At 55.3% G+C, this 22,462-nt stretch overlaps 4 protein-coding genes and 1 long non-coding RNA gene across 5 annotated transcripts; 3 read left to right on the top strand and 2 right to left on the bottom strand.

Moving 5' to 3' along the window:
- Positions 1-3,046: 3,046 nt before the first annotated feature.
- LOC117647110 (protein atonal-like) lies at positions 3,047-3,658 on the bottom strand (the record flags this gene model as incomplete). The annotated part of the gene is made up of 1 exon (XM_034388635.1): positions 3,047-3,658. A coding segment is annotated over one exon (612 nt), but the record flags the coding sequence as incomplete, so codon positions are not given.
- Positions 3,659-4,761: 1,103 nt separating this feature from the next.
- Positions 4,762-5,995, top strand: LOC117647022 (probable 28S ribosomal protein S26, mitochondrial). Its single transcript, XM_034388504.1, has 3 exons — positions 4,762-5,108; positions 5,228-5,489; positions 5,574-5,995. The coding sequence occupies exons 1-3, from the start codon at positions 4,864-4,866 to the stop codon at positions 5,802-5,804; spliced, it is 738 nt and encodes a 245-aa protein (XP_034244395.1). The 5' UTR covers positions 4,762-4,863; the 3' UTR covers positions 5,805-5,995.
- Positions 5,996-6,174: 179 nt separating this feature from the next.
- LOC117647025 (UPF0184 protein C9orf16 homolog) lies at positions 6,175-7,123 on the bottom strand. The gene is made up of 2 exons (XM_034388506.1): positions 6,939-7,123; positions 6,175-6,599 (listed from the first exon to the last, which is right to left on the bottom strand). Exons 1-2 carry the CDS (start codon positions 7,081-7,083, stop codon positions 6,421-6,423), a joined length of 324 nt encoding a protein of 107 aa, XP_034244397.1. The 5' UTR covers positions 7,084-7,123; the 3' UTR covers positions 6,175-6,420.
- A 40-nt stretch (positions 7,124-7,163) lies between these two features.
- On the top strand, positions 7,164-10,933 carry LOC117647023 (ras-related protein Rab-43). Its single transcript, XM_034388505.1, has 5 exons — positions 7,164-7,555; positions 7,713-7,797; positions 8,047-8,145; positions 8,246-8,403; positions 8,507-10,933. The coding sequence occupies exons 1-5, from the start codon at positions 7,349-7,351 to the stop codon at positions 8,606-8,608; spliced, it is 651 nt and encodes a 216-aa protein (XP_034244396.1). The 5' UTR covers positions 7,164-7,348; the 3' UTR covers positions 8,609-10,933.
- A 946-nt stretch (positions 10,934-11,879) lies between these two features.
- LOC117647026 lies at positions 11,880-22,345 on the top strand. The gene is made up of 3 exons (XR_004587821.1): positions 11,880-12,325; positions 18,082-18,175; positions 22,307-22,345. It is a non-coding gene; the product is annotated as an uncharacterized LOC117647026 (long non-coding RNA).
- Positions 22,346-22,462: the final 117 nt, after the last annotated feature.

Here is a 22,462-nt window from a genome sequence, read left to right on the forward strand (position 1 = left end):
TCTAATAAAAGGGGAGCGTTCGAGGCGTCGCGTCGCGTCGCCGGCGCCCCGCCCACCTCGGGCACCCCAAGCCGTGGGCCACTGCTTCGTCGCTCTGTCTCTCTCGCACCCCTACGGACCGCCCCATGAGTGCGAGAGAGACAGAGCGACGAGAGCAGTGCTCGGAATCAGACGGCTGCGGCGGCCCTCGGACGCGGCCCGGAGATGTCCCCGCGCAGATAGGGGGCAGCCACTGCAGCAGGCCGACGGTAGGTGGCCGATAGGCTGCGGATTGGTGGCGCCTGCCGGTGCTGTGTCCCACACAGTGTCCCCGCCAGACGACCGAGCCGCCCCCGCCAGCCCCTTCGCCCCTTTTGGGTGTCGCCAGCCGTGTAATGCGGCCCGATAGGAGTCATAAAAATTTGGAACAAATAAAGGGTCGGCTTCTGATGCGGGGGACTGGAGGACAGGGGACACGACATGGTGGGGACACGCGGGCAGAGAGGGTCGTCGTCGGGGCCGGTCGGGGGCCTCACCGGCACCCCGCGGCGGGGGTGTCCTCGCCGGGGCATCTTCGCGACCCTTTCGCAAAAGACACACACACACACACACACACACACACACACTCACACACACACTCACACATACATACACACATACATACATACATACATACATACATACACACACACACACATTACACACGGGCGTAGTACAGGGCCGCGCCCGCCGCGCCACGAATCGTGCGTCGGTGCGGATGAGAATTGTGCACACAATTGCCCCGGGCGAGGCAGCAGAAAAGGCCGCCAATAATTATCCACTTTGGGCTTTTGTTCGACTCGGCGGCCGAAGCGGTGCGGCCGAGGCGGCCACTGCGGCGGCAAAGTCCCGGCCGTCCGCTCGCCGTCCGCTCACCGTCCGGGACGTCAGCCCGGATCGGCTTATTCGGCTCGTAGGGGGTTACCCTGGACGCTCTGGAAGGGGTGCGGGGGCGGGGGGCGGTCTGGCTTCTTGCACAGGTGGCTCGGCGCTCTGGGGCTTTGCCTGCTTTGCCCGGCGATCTTGCCTGATCACCCAGAACAGAATCGCACTACCGTCTGACTGACTGTCGGTGGCACGTGGCCCCTGGAAAAGTGTGCGTGTGTGCGTGTGAGGGGGGGGCGTCTTTGCTATGCGTCCGGGTGCCCTTGATGATGATGGCCTCGGCTTGCTGGCTCTGCGCGCTCTGCGCGGCCCGCAGAGGGGGTTGGCGGCGGCCCCGGCGGGCTGGTGGCTGCGGGCTGGGGGCGGGTCTGCGATGGGCTTGCGAGTGATACCTTTGGTCCCCCTGTTGGCACCGCCCGGCCCGGCCCCAGCCACGCTTAGCCCCCGCCAAAGCCTACGAGTATTCACGAATCCAGACTTCCAGACAGGCAGGCCTCTGCCCGCATGATAGACACACGGCCTGTCATTAAGGCATCTTTCGCCAACCCCGCCTCGTCCAGCCCGCCGCCCTGACCACCCCTTGCGCTGCCCCTTTCTCGCAGACGCGCTGCCACCCGACTTTTCGAGTTGAAGTCATTAATTTCGGGGGAAGGGAAGGACAACCCGCGGAGCGGCCGGCCAGTTTGCAGAAGAAGATTGCACTGTTCCCGCCCAAAAATGCCCACGATGCGCAGTGCCGAAAGGGTTGCCAACCCCAGCCTGCCTGCCAGGCAATCGCTGGGCTTTGCTATTGAGGGGTTGCCTAGCAGACAGGCTGAAGTTGGCAGTCTGAGCTTCGTCGGTTGTCTGTTTCGTGCCCTCTGTGCCGTACATTCGAACCCTTTGCCAACAAGTTTTAGTTTTGTAATTACCGGAGGGGAAGATGCATCCCGCGCGAACAAAAGACACGTTCCGCCCACTTTTCTTCTTCTCCTCCTTCTTCTTCTTTCTGGCCGTTCTCCGTACGCAGTGTCCCGCCCCACCCATTCGTCCAGAAGCCTGCAATTCGCCTGATTGACAGCGGATCAGCCCCACTGGAGCCGCTGGAACCGTACGCGTTTGGCCGGCCGGCCAGGCGCCTGGGCCGTACCGCGGCTGGGCCCTGCCCGCCCTGCCTGACTATGGCCTCTGACACCCTGGGCCTGGGCACGGCTAAAAAGAATGCGCCAAACCGGGTGGGGCTTCAAATTATTTTGTTTAAAAAATTTGTTTTGTACTTGTGATTTTGTGTAGTTTTGTTTTATGCATGCGACAGCCGTGTATGATGTAAACGTGTGCATTGCATTTCTTTCATAAATTTCGAATTTTCTTTCTCTTTTTGCCGTTTATTATCTGGTGCTTATACTAGCTTGGAAACTTCAAAACGGTTTAACTCTGAAAAATTTTCGTATTTGGCATTTTTTGGCATTTTTTTTTTTCAAATCTCTTTTGACTCTTTAATAGGTTCGGGTGGTGGTGAAACAAAGCACAAAGGGTTAGGTATAATTGTGTCTTTTATTTCATACTGACTAAAAACCTGGTGGTCAACATTGCCAAGGGCATCGATAAAATTAATAAATATTCAAAATAACTCTGACACACTATATAATACACAAGGCTAGGCGATACAAAGACGCTTGGACCAATAACACAAGACGAAATGGACAGAATATCAAGAATTATTTAGCTAAGCGTATTTCGCATCTCCATTCAGCACAATCTCACAACCCCTCATAAGGACACGGTAATTATCACAGACTGGTAAAAGAAAAGTTCATCCACTTTGTCAATTAGTTTTCAAATGAAAATCGACTTCAGTACACTAACAAAACAGGAGCACTTGAGCAAATTGGTAAAACTTAATACCCTCCTACGTAATACGGCACAATCGCCCCAACAACACTAAAACAACAGTCTCACTCTCTCTTTTTATGGAACACAAAAAAATGGAAGACTAACAAAGTTACTGGCTTCCCGCACTGGGAAAATAAAAAATCGCCACTCACGTTCACTGCGAAAAAAAGCGCTAAAACAAGGCACCACTCTAAATTTTCACTGTTTCACACACTGGCACAGGGTTCCAGGACGATGGCGCGGGCGGCGTCGCGGAGGCGTCGCGGAGGCCTCAGTGCAGCAGGTCGACGAGGGCGTTGATGTACGTCTGGGCCATCTGCAGCGTCTCGTACTTGGACAGCTGGCGGTCGCTGCCCAGCGAGGGGAGGTGCGTCCGCAGGCGGTCGAAGGCCGTGTTGAGGTTGAGCATGCGACGCCGCTCGCGGGCGTTGGCGGCGAGGCGCCGCTTCTTCACGACCACGGGGCTCAGCGCCTTGCCGCCCTGGCGCCGCTTGGCGACCTCGCTCTTGTCGTCCTCCTCGTCCTCGTCGTCGTCGTCCTCGTCGTCGAGCGCCATGGCGGCGTCCTGGCGCGGCTGCTGCACCTGCTCGTGGAAGGCGGCGAGGTGCTGGAGGTGGCGCTGCTGCACGGTGTGCTGCACGGTGTGCTGCACGGCGTCCCTGGGGTTGGGGCTCAGGGACCGGTCGCTGAGGCCGGGCGAGTGGCAGCCGTCCGAGCCGATGGGCTGCAGGGCCTGCATGCCCTGCACGGTGTGGCCGGGCACGGACTCCATGACGTGCATGTCCGTCATGCCGGGCAGCCCCCAGGACTGCAGGCTGGGCGGCGGCGACGGCGGCAGCACGCCCTGGTGGTGGTGAAGGTGGTGGTGATGGTGGTAGGACGACGTGGACGGGCCGACGCCGCCGAGCGGCCCAGCCAGGTACAAGTAGGTGGCCATGGTGGGGGAGCAGCTCGCGAACGCACGCACGCACGGCCTGCAGCACGCTGCTCGGAGCGACACGGAGCGACACGGACACAAGGGCGGTGGAGGCGGGCGAGGCTGGGCGGGGCGCTCTGACCGGGACGGCGGTCGCAACAGATCTGAGGGCTGGGGCACGCACCCACCTGTTTTATCACGTCGGCTCCGGCAGAGCCCGCAGAGCCGCCCTGCGTCCCCTCCGCCCCGCCCTGCGCCCTCGGGGACGGGGAGGGGCGGGGCGGCTGGGGTGCTCCACACGTGCTGTGGGGCGGGGTGGGGCGGGGTAGGGAGCGGTAATCGGGCCGGAGGTGGAGGTGGGGGACATCCCTTGATCCCTACCCTCTAAGACTGGGACGTGATCTCGATGCCGCGTTCAGAGACGTTTAACACATGCGACAGTCAAATTACATCTCTGGCATCGATATTCAAGTACATTATTGACAACTCTTTTCTTCCAGATACCAAGGTGCAGCCAAGGATGCTTTAGGTCCGACCTGGGGCCCAACCATGGCCCAACCCAAACTCGGTTTGGCCCCAGAGCTTAGTTGAACTCTAGTCGGGGTTAGGTTTGATTGGGGTTCACGCTGGGCCTCAGATCATTGGCCTCCAAACGAGACGGGGCTCATGTCGTGTACGCCCTTGCAACCCCTTTGCGCCAGCCTTTCACGTTCGACGGTGTACCGCCCGGCACTCTGGCTTATCGGGCCGGCTTATCTCACGGCTGCTTCACGCTCCAGTTGGAAAATCGAGGGCTGGGACGTAGCGCCGTGGGGTAGGCAACCCAACAAACACCCCCTTAATAAGTGGCGTACGTTGGGTTGCATATCCCCCCGGCGCACTACGCAGGCCGACCAGTAAATGACAAACGAGTTAATTAGGGATTTTTTTTAGAGTCCTTCTGAATTATTTTTATACTATTTTTATATTTATATGAATATGTCCGCTTGATTCCACCTCGTCGTTTCTTTTAAAATATTCAGTTGGTTTCGATGGAATAATTTTATGTGGTCATGTTGGCAGCAGTGGCACTATTGGCAGGGCAGCAGCACAGCAGACGACGAGACCGCTTCCTCGTTTACAGAGGTGGTTATGTTCATGTGTAGATTTGTTGTTTGTTCACCTCTGTGAGTATGTTGCGGCAAGGAACAACTTTCCTAAAGAAATCTGTCGTTGCCACTGGCATCGACTTGATTCCGCAACAAAATGCCATCTGCATCCAGCAAGCGAGGGGCTTGCGACCGAGAAAGCCAGCGTACTCAGGCATTGCAAAGACAAAGCTGTTTCGCATTCCCAAAGTTCCTGTTTATCCACCAGATGAAAAAGCTGAGATAGTAAGGCTTGGTAATCAGTACCGCACGTTTATGAAGTCTATACGGTAAGTAAATGTTATTATAATTTTTTTTAAAGTGTCAATGTTTAAAGCGGTGATGCATTTCCATACCAAGGCTGGTATTGTATATCTGTTGTCATTTTTTCACTCTTTTACTTCTTTAGCAACCACTTTAAGTTAGAAAACCAAACCCACGCAGCAGGAAGTGCTGAGGCTGCACAAGGAATAGAGGCAGAGGAGGCTGAATGGCAGGAAAGTCTGCTTCGACTAAAACAATGGAATGAGGAAGTTGCTCTTAAACGGAATGAAAGATTACTGTCTGAGCAGGCAGCCAAGAAGTTAGAAATTGAGACGAGGATACAGGAAGAAGCAGAAAGACAAGCACAACGTTTGAAAGAAATCGATGAAATTATCCGCAAAGAGAAGGTAGGTTATCTGTGCATTATAATACCTAGTAAATTGAAGCATGATGATAGTTTATTATTGATGTGTCTTTTCTATCACTTTCAGGAATTGTCAAAATCCTACATCACTCCTGAGAATATTGACCAAGCCATTGCTAAGGCTCTTGATGATAAACTAGATTATAACTATGCAATCGACGTGCGAGGAAACAAGTATGTTGGACGTTTTGTCAATGACTCTGGTGAGGAAGAATTACCACAATCAGAAGAAACGGATGAAACTTCCCTGCCTCCTCTCTTCCAATCTTCCCCAATTTCATCTGGTGCAAGCAAGTAGATAATTGTTTTGTGAATTAGTCACCATTGAGCTGTTTAAAACTCTTTCATCAATGGGAGAAAGGCTTTTAACTATTTACTAGCCTGCTGCAGTGATGTCTAGAGTCTACATAGAGGGAGTAAGAAATGTATGTTCACTCTATATAACATGTCTCTTTATGTTCTGTTAAATAAATGTAAGACCTTCTTTTTAGCTCTTATTTATTCTTCAAGCTTCGTACCCTAAATACTGTGTAAGTTTTGTGACATTGAAAGTTTTAACATTTACATAACATCCAATAAAAAATTGAGAGATAACAAATGATACTTGAAAAATGCTATTTCATATTTCAATATAACATAATGGGTTACAAATTAAAAGCACAGCCAAATTTTAGAATGCCAGCAAGAGATAGCTCCTGTGTTTTATTGATGACCTTTTTTTCAAGGCAGGAACAATACTTCTTCTATAGAAAATTATTGATTTGCATTGTTAACTGTTTTATTACATAAGGAATGTCATGGAAAATATGTTCCACAAACTATATACATGAATGTGATAAATGAAACAAAAAAAAAACAATCCACCTTCAGATTATCTGGACAAAAAACTGACAGAATATAGTAGAGAATGGACGCTACTTTTTCTCTTCCTTTTGCAATGCTGTTTTCTCCTGCTCTTCTTTAAATTCTTTACGGGCAGCACGATTTGATTCAAGGAGGTCCATTAATTTTGCATGAATTATGTCGTTCTGCTCCTCCAGCACATCGAGAGCAGAGTTGAGCTGATCCATTTGGCTGTTGAGTGCCTCGAACTCTGCAAACACGAGACCAATCATAAAAGAAATGAGCTGTTGACAGTTTCAAGCAATTTTTAATAAAGTGTTTAGAAAACAAAAAGACAACTGATTTCTGATTTGAGACTCGTGTCAACCACAAGTGAGCTAAAGGTTATGATGAAGTGAGAACAATGCCTAACAGCCACTAAGAAGAAGTTGTAGTGCTTGCATGTAGATATTAAGAATGACGTCATTAAGGTAACACAAAATTACGAGCACAATTTGGAAGAAAGACAAGCAAAAAGCAAAGCACCTTCCCTAGTGCTGTAGAAGCCCCATTCCCAAACACCAAGCAGAGCTTGTCACACGAAACACACCTTCTGGTGAAACATCGTCATCGTCTGGGTCGTCCGTTAATTCATGCTCCTGCCCATTTTCATCGCCATTCGCTGAGTCGCCGTTAAGATTTAAATCATCTACAGCTTTCGTCATGTTGTGACTGCCTTTCTCGTCGTCTGCCATCAGTGCCGCTCATGTGACAGTGTGGTAGTTCCTACGGTGGCCACCACGGTGAGGGCAGCGCCACTATGTGAAGGGGGAAGGGGGAGGGGAAGGAAAGAGAGAGAGGGCTGCCTTTGTGACAGTGCCGTAGACCAGCAATGTTTTGGTTTTTCAGTTGCTTGTTTTGCTTAAATTTTTAAGTTGGCGAGTTTTGATTCCTCTCGCAGACATGCATTCGGCCTTTTAGCATTTATTCTATGTAACCTTTTCCCCTTTGGTGGACACCATGTCAACTAATTCAACTCAAGCAATGTCGTCTGGAGATGAGGCCTTTGACTTCTTGTTCAAAATTGTCCTAATTGGTGACTGTGGTACTGGGAAAACTTGTATAGTGCAGAGGTTTAAATCTGGTACATTCGTCGAGAGACATGGTAACACGATCGGTGTGGACTTTTCCATGAAAACTGTCGTCGTTGATGGGAAAAGGGTTAAGGTTAGTTATTGACGTAGGTTAGGTCTCCTAAGAATGTTTTTAACCATGTATTATTATGTTCCATTTTTCTGTGTTGTAAACATTTTTATATGGTATCTTACTATTATTGCTGGCATGAATTGAAATGATATACATTGATTTTTGTGTTTGATAATAGCTTCAAATCTGGGACACCGCAGGACAGGAAAGATTCCGAACCATTACTCAAAGTTATTACAGGTCAGCGAATGGCATCATCATAGGCAAGTATCTAGATTCTTTAAAGTCTTTGTCAGTTTTACCATTATCTTGAATTTGTCAATACTCCCTAGTTGTCTTTGATATTGCAAACTATAAAATACAGAGCCATAAGACTTGTCTTGGTCTTGGTTTTGATGAGAGTAATGCTTCCTAACTTAACTGTTAGTAAGTTAATTGACCTCCATCAATTTGGATACAGGAAGGAACATGGCTTAATAAATAAGTTGACTGTCTCATTTTTCCATGTGCAGTTTATGACGTTACCAAGAGATCATCATTTCTCAGCCTCGAGAGGTGGATAGAAGAAGTTCGCCGGTACACAGCATCTAATGTCATGCTGGTTTTGATTGGTAAGTAAACATGTTTAGGAACATTGAATTGAACTTGATTGTAATAAGATACATTGACCTCAGTAGCTGAAATTTATTCATGTGTTTCCTTTGATTTCAGGGAACAAGTGCGATGCAGAGTCAAGTCGGGAGGTTACATTCAATGAAGCTACTGCTATGAGTGAATACTTACCTGAAATCATGCTTGTTCTTGAAACATCAGCAAAGGAGAACACAAATGTTGAAGATGCTTTTATGTTCTTGGCCACAGAGCTTAAGGTAATGAAAAGGATTTTTTGTTGTTGTTGTAAACTTTTGCAATTTGTTTGTAAAAGAAATGTAGCTCGTATAGCTTAGTTTTAACTTGCAAATCTTTTTTCAGCGGAGGCATGATTGCAGTGCTTTTGGAGATTCATCTGACTCTGGAACCGTCCAGTTAGGTGAAGGGAAATCAGTTCGTAGCTGTGGTGGATGCTCTTCGTAAGAAGAACTTCCACTGTACAAAATTGGGCTGTTACTGCTAACTGAGATCTGTAGTTAATTTTTCTATAATTGTTATATTGGAAGAATAGTGATCTATTATAATTTTGACATTTATAAAAGATTTGAACTTTGAGGCTCATCATTAAAAACTTAGGTTGCTCTAGCATAATAAGAATCTTCAATGAAGAACATATTTGTATATGAATCTGTATCTGAGCTTGATTGAAACCATTGAAAGTATGTGCAGTGTTAAGAAGGCCATTGGTAAACCCTGTCAATGATTTTTGTTAATGAAATTTTTAGTGCAGTGCTCTAATACATTGTGGGTGCAGCACTGTGTCAGGATATTTAAGATGCACTCTCTTTTTTAGTAGCATAATGCTGTCTTCAGTGCTTCAATTAATGTCTTGTACTGCTGCTTGGTCACTGCTTTGTTTTTCCTCATGTTTCATTATGGACTAAGTTTTAATGATTTTTTGTTGTTGTTAGCTATGATTAGCTATGTGTTCTTGCCACATGAAATTGTTACCTTCACTTGTGTTTATGCTTTGTTGTTACTGTATTTATATGCATATAACCAATTCTTGTGTTTTGCTTTTGACTATCCAAAATTCTCTGTGTTATATGCAAATAAATACAGTAGTTTGTTGCCTTTTGTTGTAGTTGAATCTTAATGTATTAAATTCCTTAAGAGTTAGGAGTATGTTTAGAACAGCAGAGTTGATATACCTGCAGACATCTTTGAAGTATTATTAGAAAGATACAGGCAAGATTGTCCTTAGAGTAATCTTGCTTAGGTAAGTCTATTTGTCTTCAAGATTCAGTTTCAACTATGTACTGTATAGCTGCCTGAATTAACTCCTATCTTGACAATGATTGAACCAATGCTTTTAATTTAATAGATTTATATTTTGCATTTTGAACTTTTTTTGTTCAAGGAAGTTTGTAGCTAACTACTCTTAAGCTGATAGGCATTGTCTGTTAGGTTGTGAGACAGTTGTTGGACGGTTTGTTTACTGAGCTTTTACACATTGGGACCATTCCTAAAAGTGGAAAAATAATGGACAATACAGGAATCGTTCTAATTTATTGTTCCATTAGGAAAAGAAAAGGGTAATTTTGTTCTTCCAATTTGATGAAATGTTACTTATCACAAGTTGTTAGCAGGTGATGATATTTGCTTTGGGCACATTTTCTTCTAGTATGCATCCTAGTTTTGCATATGCACGGTACAGATTTTACTCACACAATTGTTTGCACCAGATGCAAAAGTAATATGTTTATTGTGCTATGCTCCTTAATTTAGCATTTATGTTTTAATCTCCTCTCCTCAACTCTCCCATTACTGTATCAGATTTGCATAGTTTTGTGCCATATTGCAAGGCAGAGCTATTACCTTTGTGCTCCTATGTTCAGGTGCAGTGTTTTTGGAATGGAAGGGTCTGTAGAGTCACACCTGATCAGCTCAACTTATTGAATCGCCTGTCTCAAATTGTTTGCCATCTGTTCAAGAAGCTTCAATTTTTAATTGTAAACAAATTCAGATTCCTCAGTGACTTAAAATGAAAACCTTGTAAAAATGTAGTAATATGAATTTTGAAATGTGTCATTTCGTTGATTATTATTGGTTACTAGATCATGCTCATGTATATGGTTTCTGAAAATTTATTGAGAGACAAGCATAGAGTGTATCTTGTCTTTTCAAAAATCATATGATTTTGTATATATTTGAAAACTTAACTATTATCATAAACCGCATTATGAGTAGAAACTGAACCTCAGTCCCAAATGTTTTTTGCTAGGGACTAACACTAATTTCGTCCAGTAATAGTATATTTGTTGTTGGTAAACCAAACAACTTACTGTGATGTTTTTAAATAATTATTTAATATTTATTAAATGGTGTTTGTCCACATTGTTGGTTTTTGCATTAGCTGTAGAATTTGTGTTATGAAGTTGCCTTTTTTTTTCTTTGTATAGGTAGTATGCTATGAATTTTTTAAATGTTTACATGTAACATATCCCACCAACTCCTCTGATGTGATAAAATTCAATGCATGATCCATGACAAACTGATAGCTTCATTTAAGTGGTGTTTTGTAATGTTGATTTTTCTTTGATAGTTATAGAGAGTCTCTGAAACTTGGTCTTTTAATTAACACGCAGAGACAGAGCAAGGCCCCACACCACTCACTAACTCGCCTGCCCAGTGTCCACTTGTGTTGTTTTACTTTATTTTTTATTGTTCATTGAAGATTTGACGACTTGGTCGATCCTGCATTTTAACATCCCGTTTAGAAGCCACAATAAAAATTTTGAAACACGATTTTTATTTGTTTGTTTCCACTCCACCCGCCCCAAGACCCTTCCGTGGGTCTCTGTCGCACCAACACACAGTGGGCCAGAAGACCAGTGGAGGCGGCCAAAACTCTAAACGCGTTTTGAGCTCCAGAGTCGCTAACAGGACTCGAAGCGGGCGTGTGACCCCACCAATGGATTCCTCGTTCGGAGAGCAATCCATTGGTGGGGTCACACGTTCGGTTCGAGTCTCATTTAGCGACTCTGGAGCTCAAAACGCATCTAGAGTTTTGGCCGCCTCCACTGGTCTTCTGACCCACTGTGCTCCACAGGACGCCCCATGAGTGCGAGAGAGACAGCGACGAGCCTGCGACCTGGAATAAGCCGTCATAGTCACATCGGGAATCTGCATACAGCCCGCGCGCCACGCGGAGGGAGGCCGGGGCCGCGCCGGGCCGCGCCGGGGCCGCCGCGCCGCGCATTCAGAACCCTGCCAGAGCCGACAATGGCCGCGGCTTGGGCCGCAGCACCGCAGCGGCAGCAGAAAAGCAGAAACAAATCCGTTTTGAAAGTCAATACTCCTCACCTTTGTTTCGCGTCGGCCGGGGCGGCCGGGGCCTCGGGGGCCCACAATGGCCCCCGGTCTACGTACACCCGGGACTACCCGGGACGGGACGGGCGGCGCCGAGGACCGCGTCGACGAGGAGAGGACCACGCGGGGGAAGGGGGAGGGGGGCGGGGAGGAAGAGGCAGGATGGGGCAGAAAAAGGGAAGAACAGGTAGCGTCCAGAACCGGCAGGTTGCAAGTCGCTGGTAACGGGTATCACCGCCAGGGTGGTGGGGGCGTGGCGGGGCGTGGTCGGAACCGCGTGCGACAGGTGGGGCCGGTGGGGCGGTTGGGGAGGAGAGAGGGGGGGGAGGGGGCTGCCCTGGACGCACTCCTGACCCGCTGCCCAACAGAGCGACCAGGCAGCAAAGCAGCCGGCCAGCAGTCCAGTCACATGTGTCCGAGGTCCTGAAACGTGTCGTGGCGGGCCGGCCAGCGCAGCGCAGTGCAGTGCCGCGGGGTAGTGCCGTAGCTCGTGTCTCCCTTCGTCGGCTCGAACATTGAATCGCGCTGCTTGCCAACAACCAGTGTGTCGTCTGTCAGTGCCGCCGGTGGCAGTGCATGGCAGTGCGCTGGGGCGTCGCCAACACCGCCACCGCCGCCAACGAGTGCATCATTGTGCCGCCGGCTGGCCGGTAGCTGCAGTCTGCAGTCACTCCACCGACAACTACCCTCGGCCGCCAGTTCCAGACCCCCTGCGCGGCGCGCTGCGAGGCGCGGGCTGTGGCCCCTGGACTTCCCTGGGGACTTCACTGCGGACTGCCCTGGACTTCCCTGGACTTCCCTGGACTTCCCTCCGCCTCGCGCGGCCAGGTCGGTGCATCGCGAGGCGTCGCAGGGATGTTATCGGGTCCCGTCGCCGTGACTGCGACACGGCTCGGGCTCCAGGCGGTGCATTAAAAACAATTCTCACGGGGACGCGCCAGAAGACTCATTCCGAGAGTCCTTGACGTCGCTCTGTCTCTCTCGCTCCCGAACGGGGCGCCCTGTGTGCCTGTGTGTGAGGGAGACGGCTCGACGAAAACGACTCCCGGAATGAGTCTGTGCAGTGCCACCCGTATGCACGCGGCCCTCCTTGTTGGATGTGGAGTAACGAGGCCTCCCGTGCCAATTACATGCAATTGTATGCGCCAACTTTCGCACTTTGTTCCCCGTCGGTGCGGCGGGGCGGGGCGGGGCGGGGCCCGCAAGGCACGTTCTACGAACGAGGCACCACCGCCGACGTCTCGTAGCCCCACCCCGCCCTAGAGAACACTGTCTCCTAGATTTACTTTTTTCTCCGCGCGTCTGAAAGTTTTCGCGTGTCGCCTCGAAACGAAGGGTATTCATGAGCCGCACCAATGTGTCGATCTGTGTGTCAATCGAATGTGTGTCAAAGCCATCCAATGTGTGTTGCCGTCGGTGCGAATCCCCCCTGTGCGTGTGAGTGCGTGACTGCGTGTGTATGTGTGTGTGTGAGTGTTTGAAGGGACATTCCGCGCGCATCGCCGTGTTTTCGACTGACTGAGACTGAACTGGGTGTCCAGCAGTCCGGCCCGACGAACTGTCATTATCAAACAAGTCCAGGCGGCAGATGAAACCAGTCATGTAACTGGACTGGACAGCGCGCCGGACAGACGGGCGTACAAACAGACGGACAGACAGACAGACGCTCGGAGATTCCCCGCGCCAAACCGGTGACCCAGACATATTATTCGTGTAAGCTCGTCCCCCGCGGTCCCCCGGCTACCTCGGCCCGGTCCGCGCGGACCGTTCGCGAATGTGAATACGAATATGAGTGCCGGGTTGTCCGCTCCCGATTGGCGGCTCGGCGAGTCGAAGCCAAAGCGAGGTGCAGAGAAGGCAAATGATATAATGAGTCGAAATGACGACGAGCCGGCCGGCCGGACGACTTTTTCGTCACTGCGCGTCTCTCTCGCACTCGCGGGGCACGGCCGGGCACGGCGTGTCGGTGCGAGAGAGACAGAGCGACGCTGGGTGAGTCTGCTGGTCCGGCCGGTGGTGGGATTAAAGGTTGCGCCGGTTTCGCGCGTCTCTGCGTGTCTCCGTCATGCCAGCGCCACACCCCGAGCGCCGTTTTGCCGTTTTCGACGCGCTGCTTCGCCTGCTTCGCTGCTTGCCCGTCCCGATTGGCCTGGTCAACCACCTCGAAAAGTTTCCAGCTAGTGTCGCCGCGCTGGCATGCGTCCACGTCGCGTGACGGAGGGAGTGCGACCGGCATGGCGGCCGATGGCGGCGCGGGCAGCGAGCTCTAGGCTGGTCTAGGCCATCCACGCGCTCCAAGCGCTCCAGGGCGACGTCTGGCCGCCTGAGCAAACACACTCATCAACCCCCGAGGGCGCGTCGCGTGGCTCGACGCACGTGCGCCAGTGCAGCAGCGTGCTGCCCATCAGATGAGCACGGCTGGAAGTCGCAGACTCACGCCGATAATGAGTTCCATCTCTGAGTTACCTCTGAGGATGCACTGGGAGGACCCCGCCGGTCGCCTGATTCCGAGCTGAGATCGGTTTCCGTCGCCCCATCCCTCTCGCACTGATGGGGCGATACTTAAGGATGAGACTTCGGTCTGCCGCCGTCGCCCCTCGGCCCCTGGCTGCCTACGTCCGCGGCGTAGCACAGTGGCCAGAAGACCGGTGGAGGCGGCCAAAACTCTAGACGCGTTTTGAGCTCCAGAGTCGCTAAACAGGACTCGAACCGAACGTGTGACCCCACCAATGGATTCCTCGTTCGGAGAGCAATCCGTTGGTGGGGTCACACGTTCGGTTCGAGTCCCATTTCAGCGACTCTGGAGTTCAAAACGCGTCTAAAGTTTTGGCCGCCTCCACCGGTCTTCTGGCCCACTGTGCGTAGGCGTAGCGGCGCGGCGGCGGCGTCGCCCGCGGAAGCGTCCGTCGCGACGCCACCGCCGCGCATACCGATGAGGCCGAGTGTGTGAGTGTCATGACAGGCCGCCGCTACTGTCATACTAGCACATCTCGCCTGTCTGGAAAATCGGCTAAATTAGCATCTCGTCTGTGGGGGCGTGACGTTGGTGGCGGTGGCGGCGCAGGGCAGGGGAGCAAGGCCGTCTATCCGGTTAGCGCACCGGGAAGGGGGGGGGGGGCTGCCGGCGGATCGGCTGCAGTGAGGGCAACGGCAGCGAGATCAGGATCAGGATGAGGGCCTGTTGACCCAGACGAGCAGGCAGGCAGCCAGGCAGGCAGGCAGGCAGGCAGGCAGGCAGGCAGGCAGGCAGGCAGGCAGCCAGGCAGGCAGCCAGGCAGGCAGCCAGGCAGGCAGCCAGGCAGGCAGGCAGGCAGCCAGGCAGGCAGGCAGGCAGGCAGCCGCGCGGCGTCGCGTCACCGGGCCAAAGGCGGCCAAAGGCAGCAAAGGCATCCGATGGAAGAAGGAAGCAGAGGCTTGCCGAAGAATTTCAGTGCGCCGCGCTGCCAAAGACCGTCCCGTTTCAGGATCAGTCGTAAACCGGAGGGGGCGGGGGTTGCGGCGCCCCCATGGCTGCAACCGCCGCTTGATCGGCTGTCTCTCTCGCACCCCTGCGGTACGCGCCGCGAGTGCGAGAGAGACAGGCAACGCACAGTGGGCCAGAAGCCGGTGGAGGCGGTCAAAACTCTAAACGCGTTTTGAGCTCCAGAGTCGCTAAACGGGGCTCGAACCGAACGTGTGACCCCACCTATGGATTGCTCTCCGAACGGGGAATCCATTGGTGGGGTCACACGTTCGGTTCGAGTCCCATTTAGCGACTCTGGAGCTCAAAACGCGGACAGAGTTTTGGCCGCCTCCACCGGTCTTCTGGCCCACTGTGCAACGCCCATTGATGCGCGGACGGGAGCCGCGGTGTAAAGTCCCCGCCGGCCTGATGATGGTGTTTGAGCCAGCCAGCACAGCCGACCAAGTCTGCAGTCCGCGCTTGCGGCAAGGCGGCAAGATCTGCCCTAGCCACCTGCCTAGCGTCGCTCTGTCTCCCTCGCACCGCCAAGGGACGCGCCGTGAGTGCGACAGAGACGGCGACTATTCGGAATGGGACCGCCGGGCCTCTCCGCACGCGACGGCCGCGACAGCGGGCGCACGTCTCACGATGCAAACCCTGCAAAAGGAGAGGAGAGAAGTCATCGGAAATTTTTCACTCCCTTCCGCAAAAAAATCATACTTTTTGTTCCCGTTTCCGGGATCAAACCCAGGTGCAGCGCAGCTGGCCCGGCAGTGCGGCCAGGACGACGGCGTGCTGCTGCTGCTGGAGCTGGAACTCATCGGCAGTCGGGGCAGTGTGTTGCATCCATATTGATAGTGGACTGCTCTTCCGAATCCCCGTTCCCTTTCCGTTACAGCACCGCCCCGCCCGGCCTAGCCACCTGCCGGGCCCTCGGCCGGGCCGCAGACTCATTCCGAGCGTCGCTTTCGTCGCTCTGTCTCTCTCGCACTCGCGGGCCGCTCCGTCGGGGTGCGAGACAGACAGAGCGACGTAAACGACCTTCGGAATCAGACTGCAGCCTGCATGCAGGTCCGCTGGAGGCGTGGAAGCCGACACACTTCCGGGCTTCAAGTCTCCGGCGGGCCGCCTGGAGGGTAGGCAGACCCGCCGCGGCCGCGCTCGACGGGACGGCCCGCCCTGCACGGCGCTCTGCGACTATCGCTGTTGCTATCGCTGTAGCTATCGCTGTAGCTATCGCTGTAGCTATCGCTGTTGCTATCGCTGTAGCTATCGCTGTAGCTATCGCTGTAGCTATCGCTGTAGCTATCGCTGTAGCTATCGCTGTAGCTATCGCTATTGATATCGCTGTTGCTATCGCTAGTGCTATCGCTGTTGCTATCGCTGTTGCTATCGCTATTGCTATCGCTATTGCTATGGCTATTGCTATCGCCATCGCTATCGCCATCGCTATTGCTATTGCTGTTGACGGCTGGGCCACGGATCGTCTGCCTTTCGGGCACGACCCGCCACGAGAGGTGTGAAACGAGGAACTGTTCCGTGCTGTGCTGGCCGTGCTGGTCCTCGTTTCAGACGGCGCACTTTTGGTGGGTCACCGCCAGGGCCAGGACTCCGCCAGGACCACGCCGCGGCTGTCAAGCGGCAGCGGCACCCGGCGCCCGCGCGCCGTCCGGCCAACCTGCGCCGCCGCGCGCCGCGCCGACATCAAGACCAGTTTCAAGGCTGATTCAGACCTTGGCCTTGTAATTGGGTCACAAACCTCTGCAGAGCCCTGGGCCCGGCTGGCCTGGGCGCCCTGGCCTGGCCGGGCTGGACGCCCTGCCGGCCGGTCCAGTTGGGAGTGGACCGAGTGGACCGAGTGGACGGAGACGCGGCGGAACGGGTTCGGAGGAGGAACAACCTGGACTGGCAAATACCTAAAAAAAGAAGAACAGGAAGGCGCGCCTGCCTGCCGGCCGGGCCGGCCGAGCGTGCCTACGTGCGTGCGTGCATGCATGCGGGTGTGCACCGCCGTGGGGGGATTCCCGGGTTCGACTCCCGGCGCCGGCCGATTGGGCACACGGGTATAGTTTCTTCCGGTGTCGCCGCCAAAAGCGACGACGACGGCGACGCGCATCCTAGTTGGCGACAATGCGGCGCTGGCTCGGCTCGCTGTCCCGCTCCCTGCCTGCGTCTGGCCGTGCCGCCGCTGCGCCGGTAGGCCAGTCGCCGCCTAGCTGCGCCGCGACCTGCTTCGACACGCGGGGAATGTCGCCGGTATGGCTCGGGGGGCCGATCTGCGCGGCGCGGCGCGGTGCGGCCCGGGCCATCGAAAGGCCGAGACAATGGGCACGGCCGGCACGGCCGGCGCAGGGCCTCGACGGCGACGTGCCGCGTGACACGTGACGACGGCGACGTGACCGTCACGCCGGCCAGTGTGCCAGCCGGCCAGGGCGAATGGAAAGCCAGCTCCTTTTGGCAGGATCGCTTTTTCATATTTGGTGGCCCTGCCGCCCGCACCCCGACCCCTGCAGTCGTTAATTCAACACCTTCCCTCTCTCCCTCGCACACTCTCTCACCTCAGCCTGCGGGGTTATAGGGCAGTATATTATCTTTACGGCGGCTCGTATAGTCCGGATGAAGCATTAGTCTGCAGTAAATTGAAACAATAACCGTCGGCGAGTGTGTTTTGTGTTTTGAGCGGTCGGGCTTGATTTACTCCGCCTCCGTCGTGGGTGGGGCATTGTTCCAGTGGCCTGCATGCTGGACCCCCCGGTCGCCGGTCCAAAGCGGGGGGACAAGTGCAAGGGGGGCCGGGGGGGCACTGTAGGAAACGTCAACCGACATGACGCGGAGGGACACGTCAAGGCTATACGCACTACTACTCCACTTCGGCACCCCGCCCCGCCCCGCCCCGCCCCCTGGGGGACACTCCCGACACTCCCGTTACCCGTGTCGCAGAAATCCCTCCCCCCTCCCCTTCCCGCCCCACGCATCCCTGGTCCCGATCCTGCTGGCCCCCCAGCTGCAGCCCGCAGTCCCAAAGTTATGTGATAGAGCATTAGGGTAGGTTAGGTCGCTGCCGCGCCTTCGCGCCAGCAGTCACGACAACTGACTTTTATTTATTTTCTAATATTTTTTTTACTTTTTACTTTTTTTGCAGAAACCGGCAGCTGAATATTTCCCGACCAGTCCGAGGAGGCGGGGACGCCGGCACCGCTCCATGGATTGCCAGAGAGTGACGCCCGCCAATTGAGGTGAGCTGCTTTGAGCCCCGCCTGCTGTCACCGATGAATCAGTGCATCGGGTGTCGATACCCGGGTTCAATACCCGCCATTTCCATTCATTTTATTTCAACTTGTTGTTGTTGTGGGTGCTGGTGTTGTTGTCGTTGGGGTAGTGCATAAGGCAAGGTGCTCTTCGTGCGCGTGACTGCCGGTACAGGTGGTTGGAGCTGCTTCCGAACAAGCTTATCTGTCTGGGAATGAATGTCGGGGGGAGGGGGGAGGGGGAAGGGCGCCTCGAGGTGCACGCGCCGCGCGGGACAGCTCAGGACACGGTATCGCAAGGCGTAAGTGCAAAGTACTGGACGGGGGAGAAAAAAAAAATTCAGAAACGGTATTCGAACCCACGTTATTCGCAAAGCAAATGTGTTTTTGATTATATTTTTTTCTCTAATCCGCTCGACGTACATTAATGAGGCGTGTGACGCAGTCCGCGCACGGCCAGCTCGGCCAGGCCCTCCATCACGATGTACTAGTGTGTCACCAGCGCCAGCCGCGCCAGCCAGCGTCGCCTAGGAATTAGTCCAGCTGCTGCCAGCCAGCCAGGGGGTCACACACAGTCACACAGTCGCAGTCACACGGCGGGGCTGCCAAGCACTGCCAAGCCAACAACGAGACGGACCACACGCGCTCGCACACACGTACAAGCGGGCGCTCTCTCACACACACGCACGCACATACACACACACACACACACACACACCAATACACACACACTAACACACACACACACACACACACACACACACACACACACTAACACGCGCGCGCATGCTATAACCTACAAACGAAGGCGCGCGACGACTGCGACGCTACCGTAGCGGGATACAGATACTTACAAACGAGGGACGAAAACGGCGGCGCCGCCGTGTGACTGTGTGACCGTCTCATCGCGTCTCATCGCGTCGCAGCGCTGCGCGGGACCGGCCCGTTTCTGGAACTCGACTTTTATGCGTTGATATTAATATTGGAGCGAAAAGGCTCGGCGTCGCGGCGGCTCCTGGCAACGACACCCCGTCACGGCCACAACCGTTATCATCGCCGACGTCGGGGAGCAAACTCGCCTTCGGCCGCGGATTCGGCGCGTCGTCGCCGGACTCTGGGTCTCGGTCTTGACCTCGCGGACAAGCGCGGACAAGCCCCCGCGCGTGGCGACGCGAGGCGACGGGTCGTTTCTTTGATAGCACACCGGCGAACACGGGAAGGCTTCTGTGGGCTCGGCGGGGCTCGGCGGCAAGACGCTTGGGGCCCGTGACGGATGGCCCAGGCGGCAGCTCAGCCGCGCAGCCAGTCGCCGTCCTGGAGTACAGTCGGAAGCTTGACATCTCACAGGTGTGCATTGCGAGGAACGCACGTGGAACGCCCGTGGAACGCCCGAGGAACGCCCGTGGAACGCCCACCGATCGCCTGTGGAACGCCCCACTCGGCGCGCTGATATGTCCACGGATGCGGCCCGACCGGTTCAGATCCTCCACCGACTGTGCGGCCCGATGGCGTGCAATGCCAGTGCAGTGGTGCTAGATGGACTGCCCTGTCCGCGCGGCCCGGGGCCTGGCCCTGCCGCAGGCCTGTGGTACCTGCAATAAGTTATCTCGCACCACTAGGTCCACGACGTACTCGCTGGCCGCGCACGCGACACGCCGCGACCCCCACCCCCTGGACCCTGGACGACGGAGTGCCCACTGTCCACGGCGAGGCGCGGCCGCCTGCGAGGTAGGCCGCGGCCGAGGGAGCGGCGCGCCGGAGCTGGGCGGGCGGCCTACCCCGGCGTTGGCAGGCGCCTCGCCCGTCAGGCCCGTCAGCCACAGACCACAGGGCGATTGAGGAGGCCGACGAATGGCGGCAGGGCGCGCGAGCCGCGGCCACGCCCCCGCCCCCACCCCCGCCCCCACCTCGCCGACGACGCGACGACGACGCGCAGCACGCGAACGCGACGCCCGCGCCCGCCGTTCCCACTTCCCTTATGGCCGCGAATTCCTCGCCGACGACGACGCGATGGCGGTGACCGCGGAGACCACACCGAAACAAACTCACTGCCGATGCCGAGCGTGCGGCGACATTGTAAGAAACGCGTGTCTTCACAGTCGGCCTCGGTCGCGAGGAGCGCATTTCGAATGCCGGATTGGAGTGTGAATCAGTAATGAATGTAACGGTTGCCCTGCCCGACGGCCTGCTCGATGGCCAGCCCCACGGCCAGCCCAGTGGCCTGACAGGCTGGCCTGCAGACTGATGCCAGTCGCTCTGTCTCTCTCGCACCTGTACGGGACGCCCCATGTGTGCGAGAGAGACGGAGCGACGCTAGGAAACTCGGAGTCGGTCTGCCGACGGGCGCGACGGGCCGGCCTGCTGTCCGGCACACCGGAAGGACGACGCGGACGCCGGGCCCTCGGACAGTGGGCGCGCGGACAGAGGCGGGAAGGGCCCCCGCGCCCCAGGGCTCGCCGCCACAGTGGCGTAGCCGCGTAGCTGCAGACTGATTCAGAGAGTCGCCTAGTCTCTCTCGCACTCATGGGGCGTCCCGTGCAGGTGCGAGGGAGACAGAGTGACGCAAACGGCTCACTGAATCAGTCTGCTGCGTAGCTGCGCGGGAACCGCCGCGGAGAGTTACATCGGCGTGCTGCCGCGCCGCCGCAGCGGTGCCCCTCTGGCCGCTGGCTCGCCGCCAGGCCAAACCCTGGAACTGGACAGTGGACGCGCGACGCGCGCGCACCCACGGGGCACAGTGGGCCAGAAGATCGGCGCAGCCGGCCAAAACTCTAGACGCGTTTTGAGCTCCAGAGTCGCTAAAAAGGACTCGAACCGAACGTGTGACCCCACCAATGGATTCCTCGTTCGGAGAGCAATCCATTGGTGGGGTCACACGTTCAGTTCGAGCCCCATTTAGCGACTTTAGAGCTCAAAACGCGTCTAGAGTTTTGTCCGCCGCGCTGGCCTTCTGGCCCACTGTGCGGGGCTTGGCTTTGGGCTTGCCCGGCCCGTCCCGGCCCGCGCCGTCCCGCAGGCCTCCGAGCCCTGTCGCCCTGTCGGCATCGGCGACGCTGTTAGCTGCTGGCCTCCGTGCGCCAAATCCCGCCGGGAAAACACGGCGGCTTGCGAACCAAACGTCGAGACGAGGATCGAGAAACGAGGTGCGACCGATCGGCGGGGCAATTTGTCCAACCATGACGCCCCCCTCGGCGGCCCTCGGCGGCCCTCGGCCCTCGCAGTCCGGGGAGTCCGGGCAGCCCGGGAGTCGGGTCAGGTTTGCGCGCGTTCTGCATTTCATTTCGCCCGCCGGTCCGGTTGACGGCCTCGCCGGCCGCCCTGGCGGGGCTGGCAACCCGTCCAGGCACCCGGCCAATGCCCGCCAATGTCAATGTCTCTGTCGATGCCTCCGCCGTGAACTTGACGCCTGAGTCCCGGCGTCCAGGACGTCCGGGCCCTTGGACTTGGCGACGATTAGGCGGCCACGATAAATGGGTCAGCCTGTGCATAGCGCCTCGCCCCTAACGATCCCGCGCCAAACAACAACAACAACAACAACAACAAGCAGCAACAATAGCAACAACAACAATGCCGCGTGCGTCACTAAGTACCCGTACCAGTACCCGCCACACAGCCTCCAGCGCGGTGGCGCGCGCGCGGTGCGGCCCGGGAGGGAAGCCGACGGCAACAGCCGGCCGGCTCGGCTACACCGCCAACAGTTTGCCCGCAAGTTTACGGCGTGACGGAGCGACGCGACGCGACGCGACGCGAGGATTAGTAATTTTACGATAACGGAGTTCGAGACAGAGAGAGAAAGAGCAAGGGGACATGTCGATAAAGTAAACTGTACGCCATTCTGGAGGAGATTCGAGGTAGTAACCGAGTAAGCCTGCCTGCCCTGGCTGCCCCTCCCTGCCGGTGCCGGAACAGGGCTGTAAAACGAAGGAGTGCATTCAATCGGCGGGCGGGGTGTCGCGTAGCGGGCCGGAGCGATGTAGTCTTGTTTACAGCCCTGATAAAAATTAACTTTTCGGCGAGTCTTGAAGTTGGAGCGAGAGGTTCGAGGGAGCTGTCCGAACGAAACTAAATAGTTCGGCTGGCCCGATTAATCACAGCCGTGTGCCGTGTCTGCCGTTCCAGAGCCCCCGGGCCCAGCATGCCCCGGACGTGGCTGGGAGGTCCTCGCCTCGGCTCGCCGCTGCTGCCGCTGCTGCTGCTCGGCGCGCTCGCGGCGTGCGTCGGCGACGGACTCCCCCCGGACGGCGCGCCCAGCCCGAGGACCGGCACGCCCAGCGC

The sequence above is a fragment of the Thrips palmi genome, unplaced genomic scaffold (genome assembly GCF_012932325.1).
Source record: "Thrips palmi isolate BJ-2018 unplaced genomic scaffold, TpBJ-2018v1 HiC_scaffold_2, whole genome shotgun sequence".
Lineage (NCBI taxonomy): Eukaryota > Metazoa > Arthropoda > Insecta > Thysanoptera > Thripidae > Thrips > Thrips palmi.

Bases quoted from the DNA above. Each gene is read 5' to 3' on its own strand.
- LOC117647022 (XM_034388504.1), top strand. From the start codon at position 4,864: ATGTTGCGGCAAGGAACAACTTTCCTAAAGAAATCTGTCGTTGCCACT. The intron at 5,109-5,227 runs GTAAGTAAATGT...TTACTTCTTTAG, and splicing joins ACGTTTATGAAGTCTATACG to CAACCACTTTAAGTTAGAAA. The intron at 5,490-5,573 runs GTAGGTTATCTG...TATCACTTTCAG, and splicing joins AAATTATCCGCAAAGAGAAG to GAATTGTCAAAATCCTACAT.
- LOC117647025 (XM_034388506.1), bottom strand. From the start codon at position 7,083: ATGGCAGACGACGAGAAAGGCAGTCACAACATGACGAAAGCTGTAGAT. The intron at 6,600-6,938 runs GTGTGTTTCGTG...TCGTGTTTGCAG, and splicing joins TGACGATGTTTCACCAGAAG to AGTTCGAGGCACTCAACAGC.
- LOC117647023 (XM_034388505.1), top strand. From the start codon at position 7,349: ATGTCAACTAATTCAACTCAAGCAATGTCGTCTGGAGATGAGGCCTTT. The intron at 7,798-8,046 runs GCAAGTATCTAG...TTCCATGTGCAG, and splicing joins AGCGAATGGCATCATCATAG to TTTATGACGTTACCAAGAGA. The intron at 8,146-8,245 runs GTAAGTAAACAT...CTTTGATTTCAG, and splicing joins TGTCATGCTGGTTTTGATTG to GGAACAAGTGCGATGCAGAG.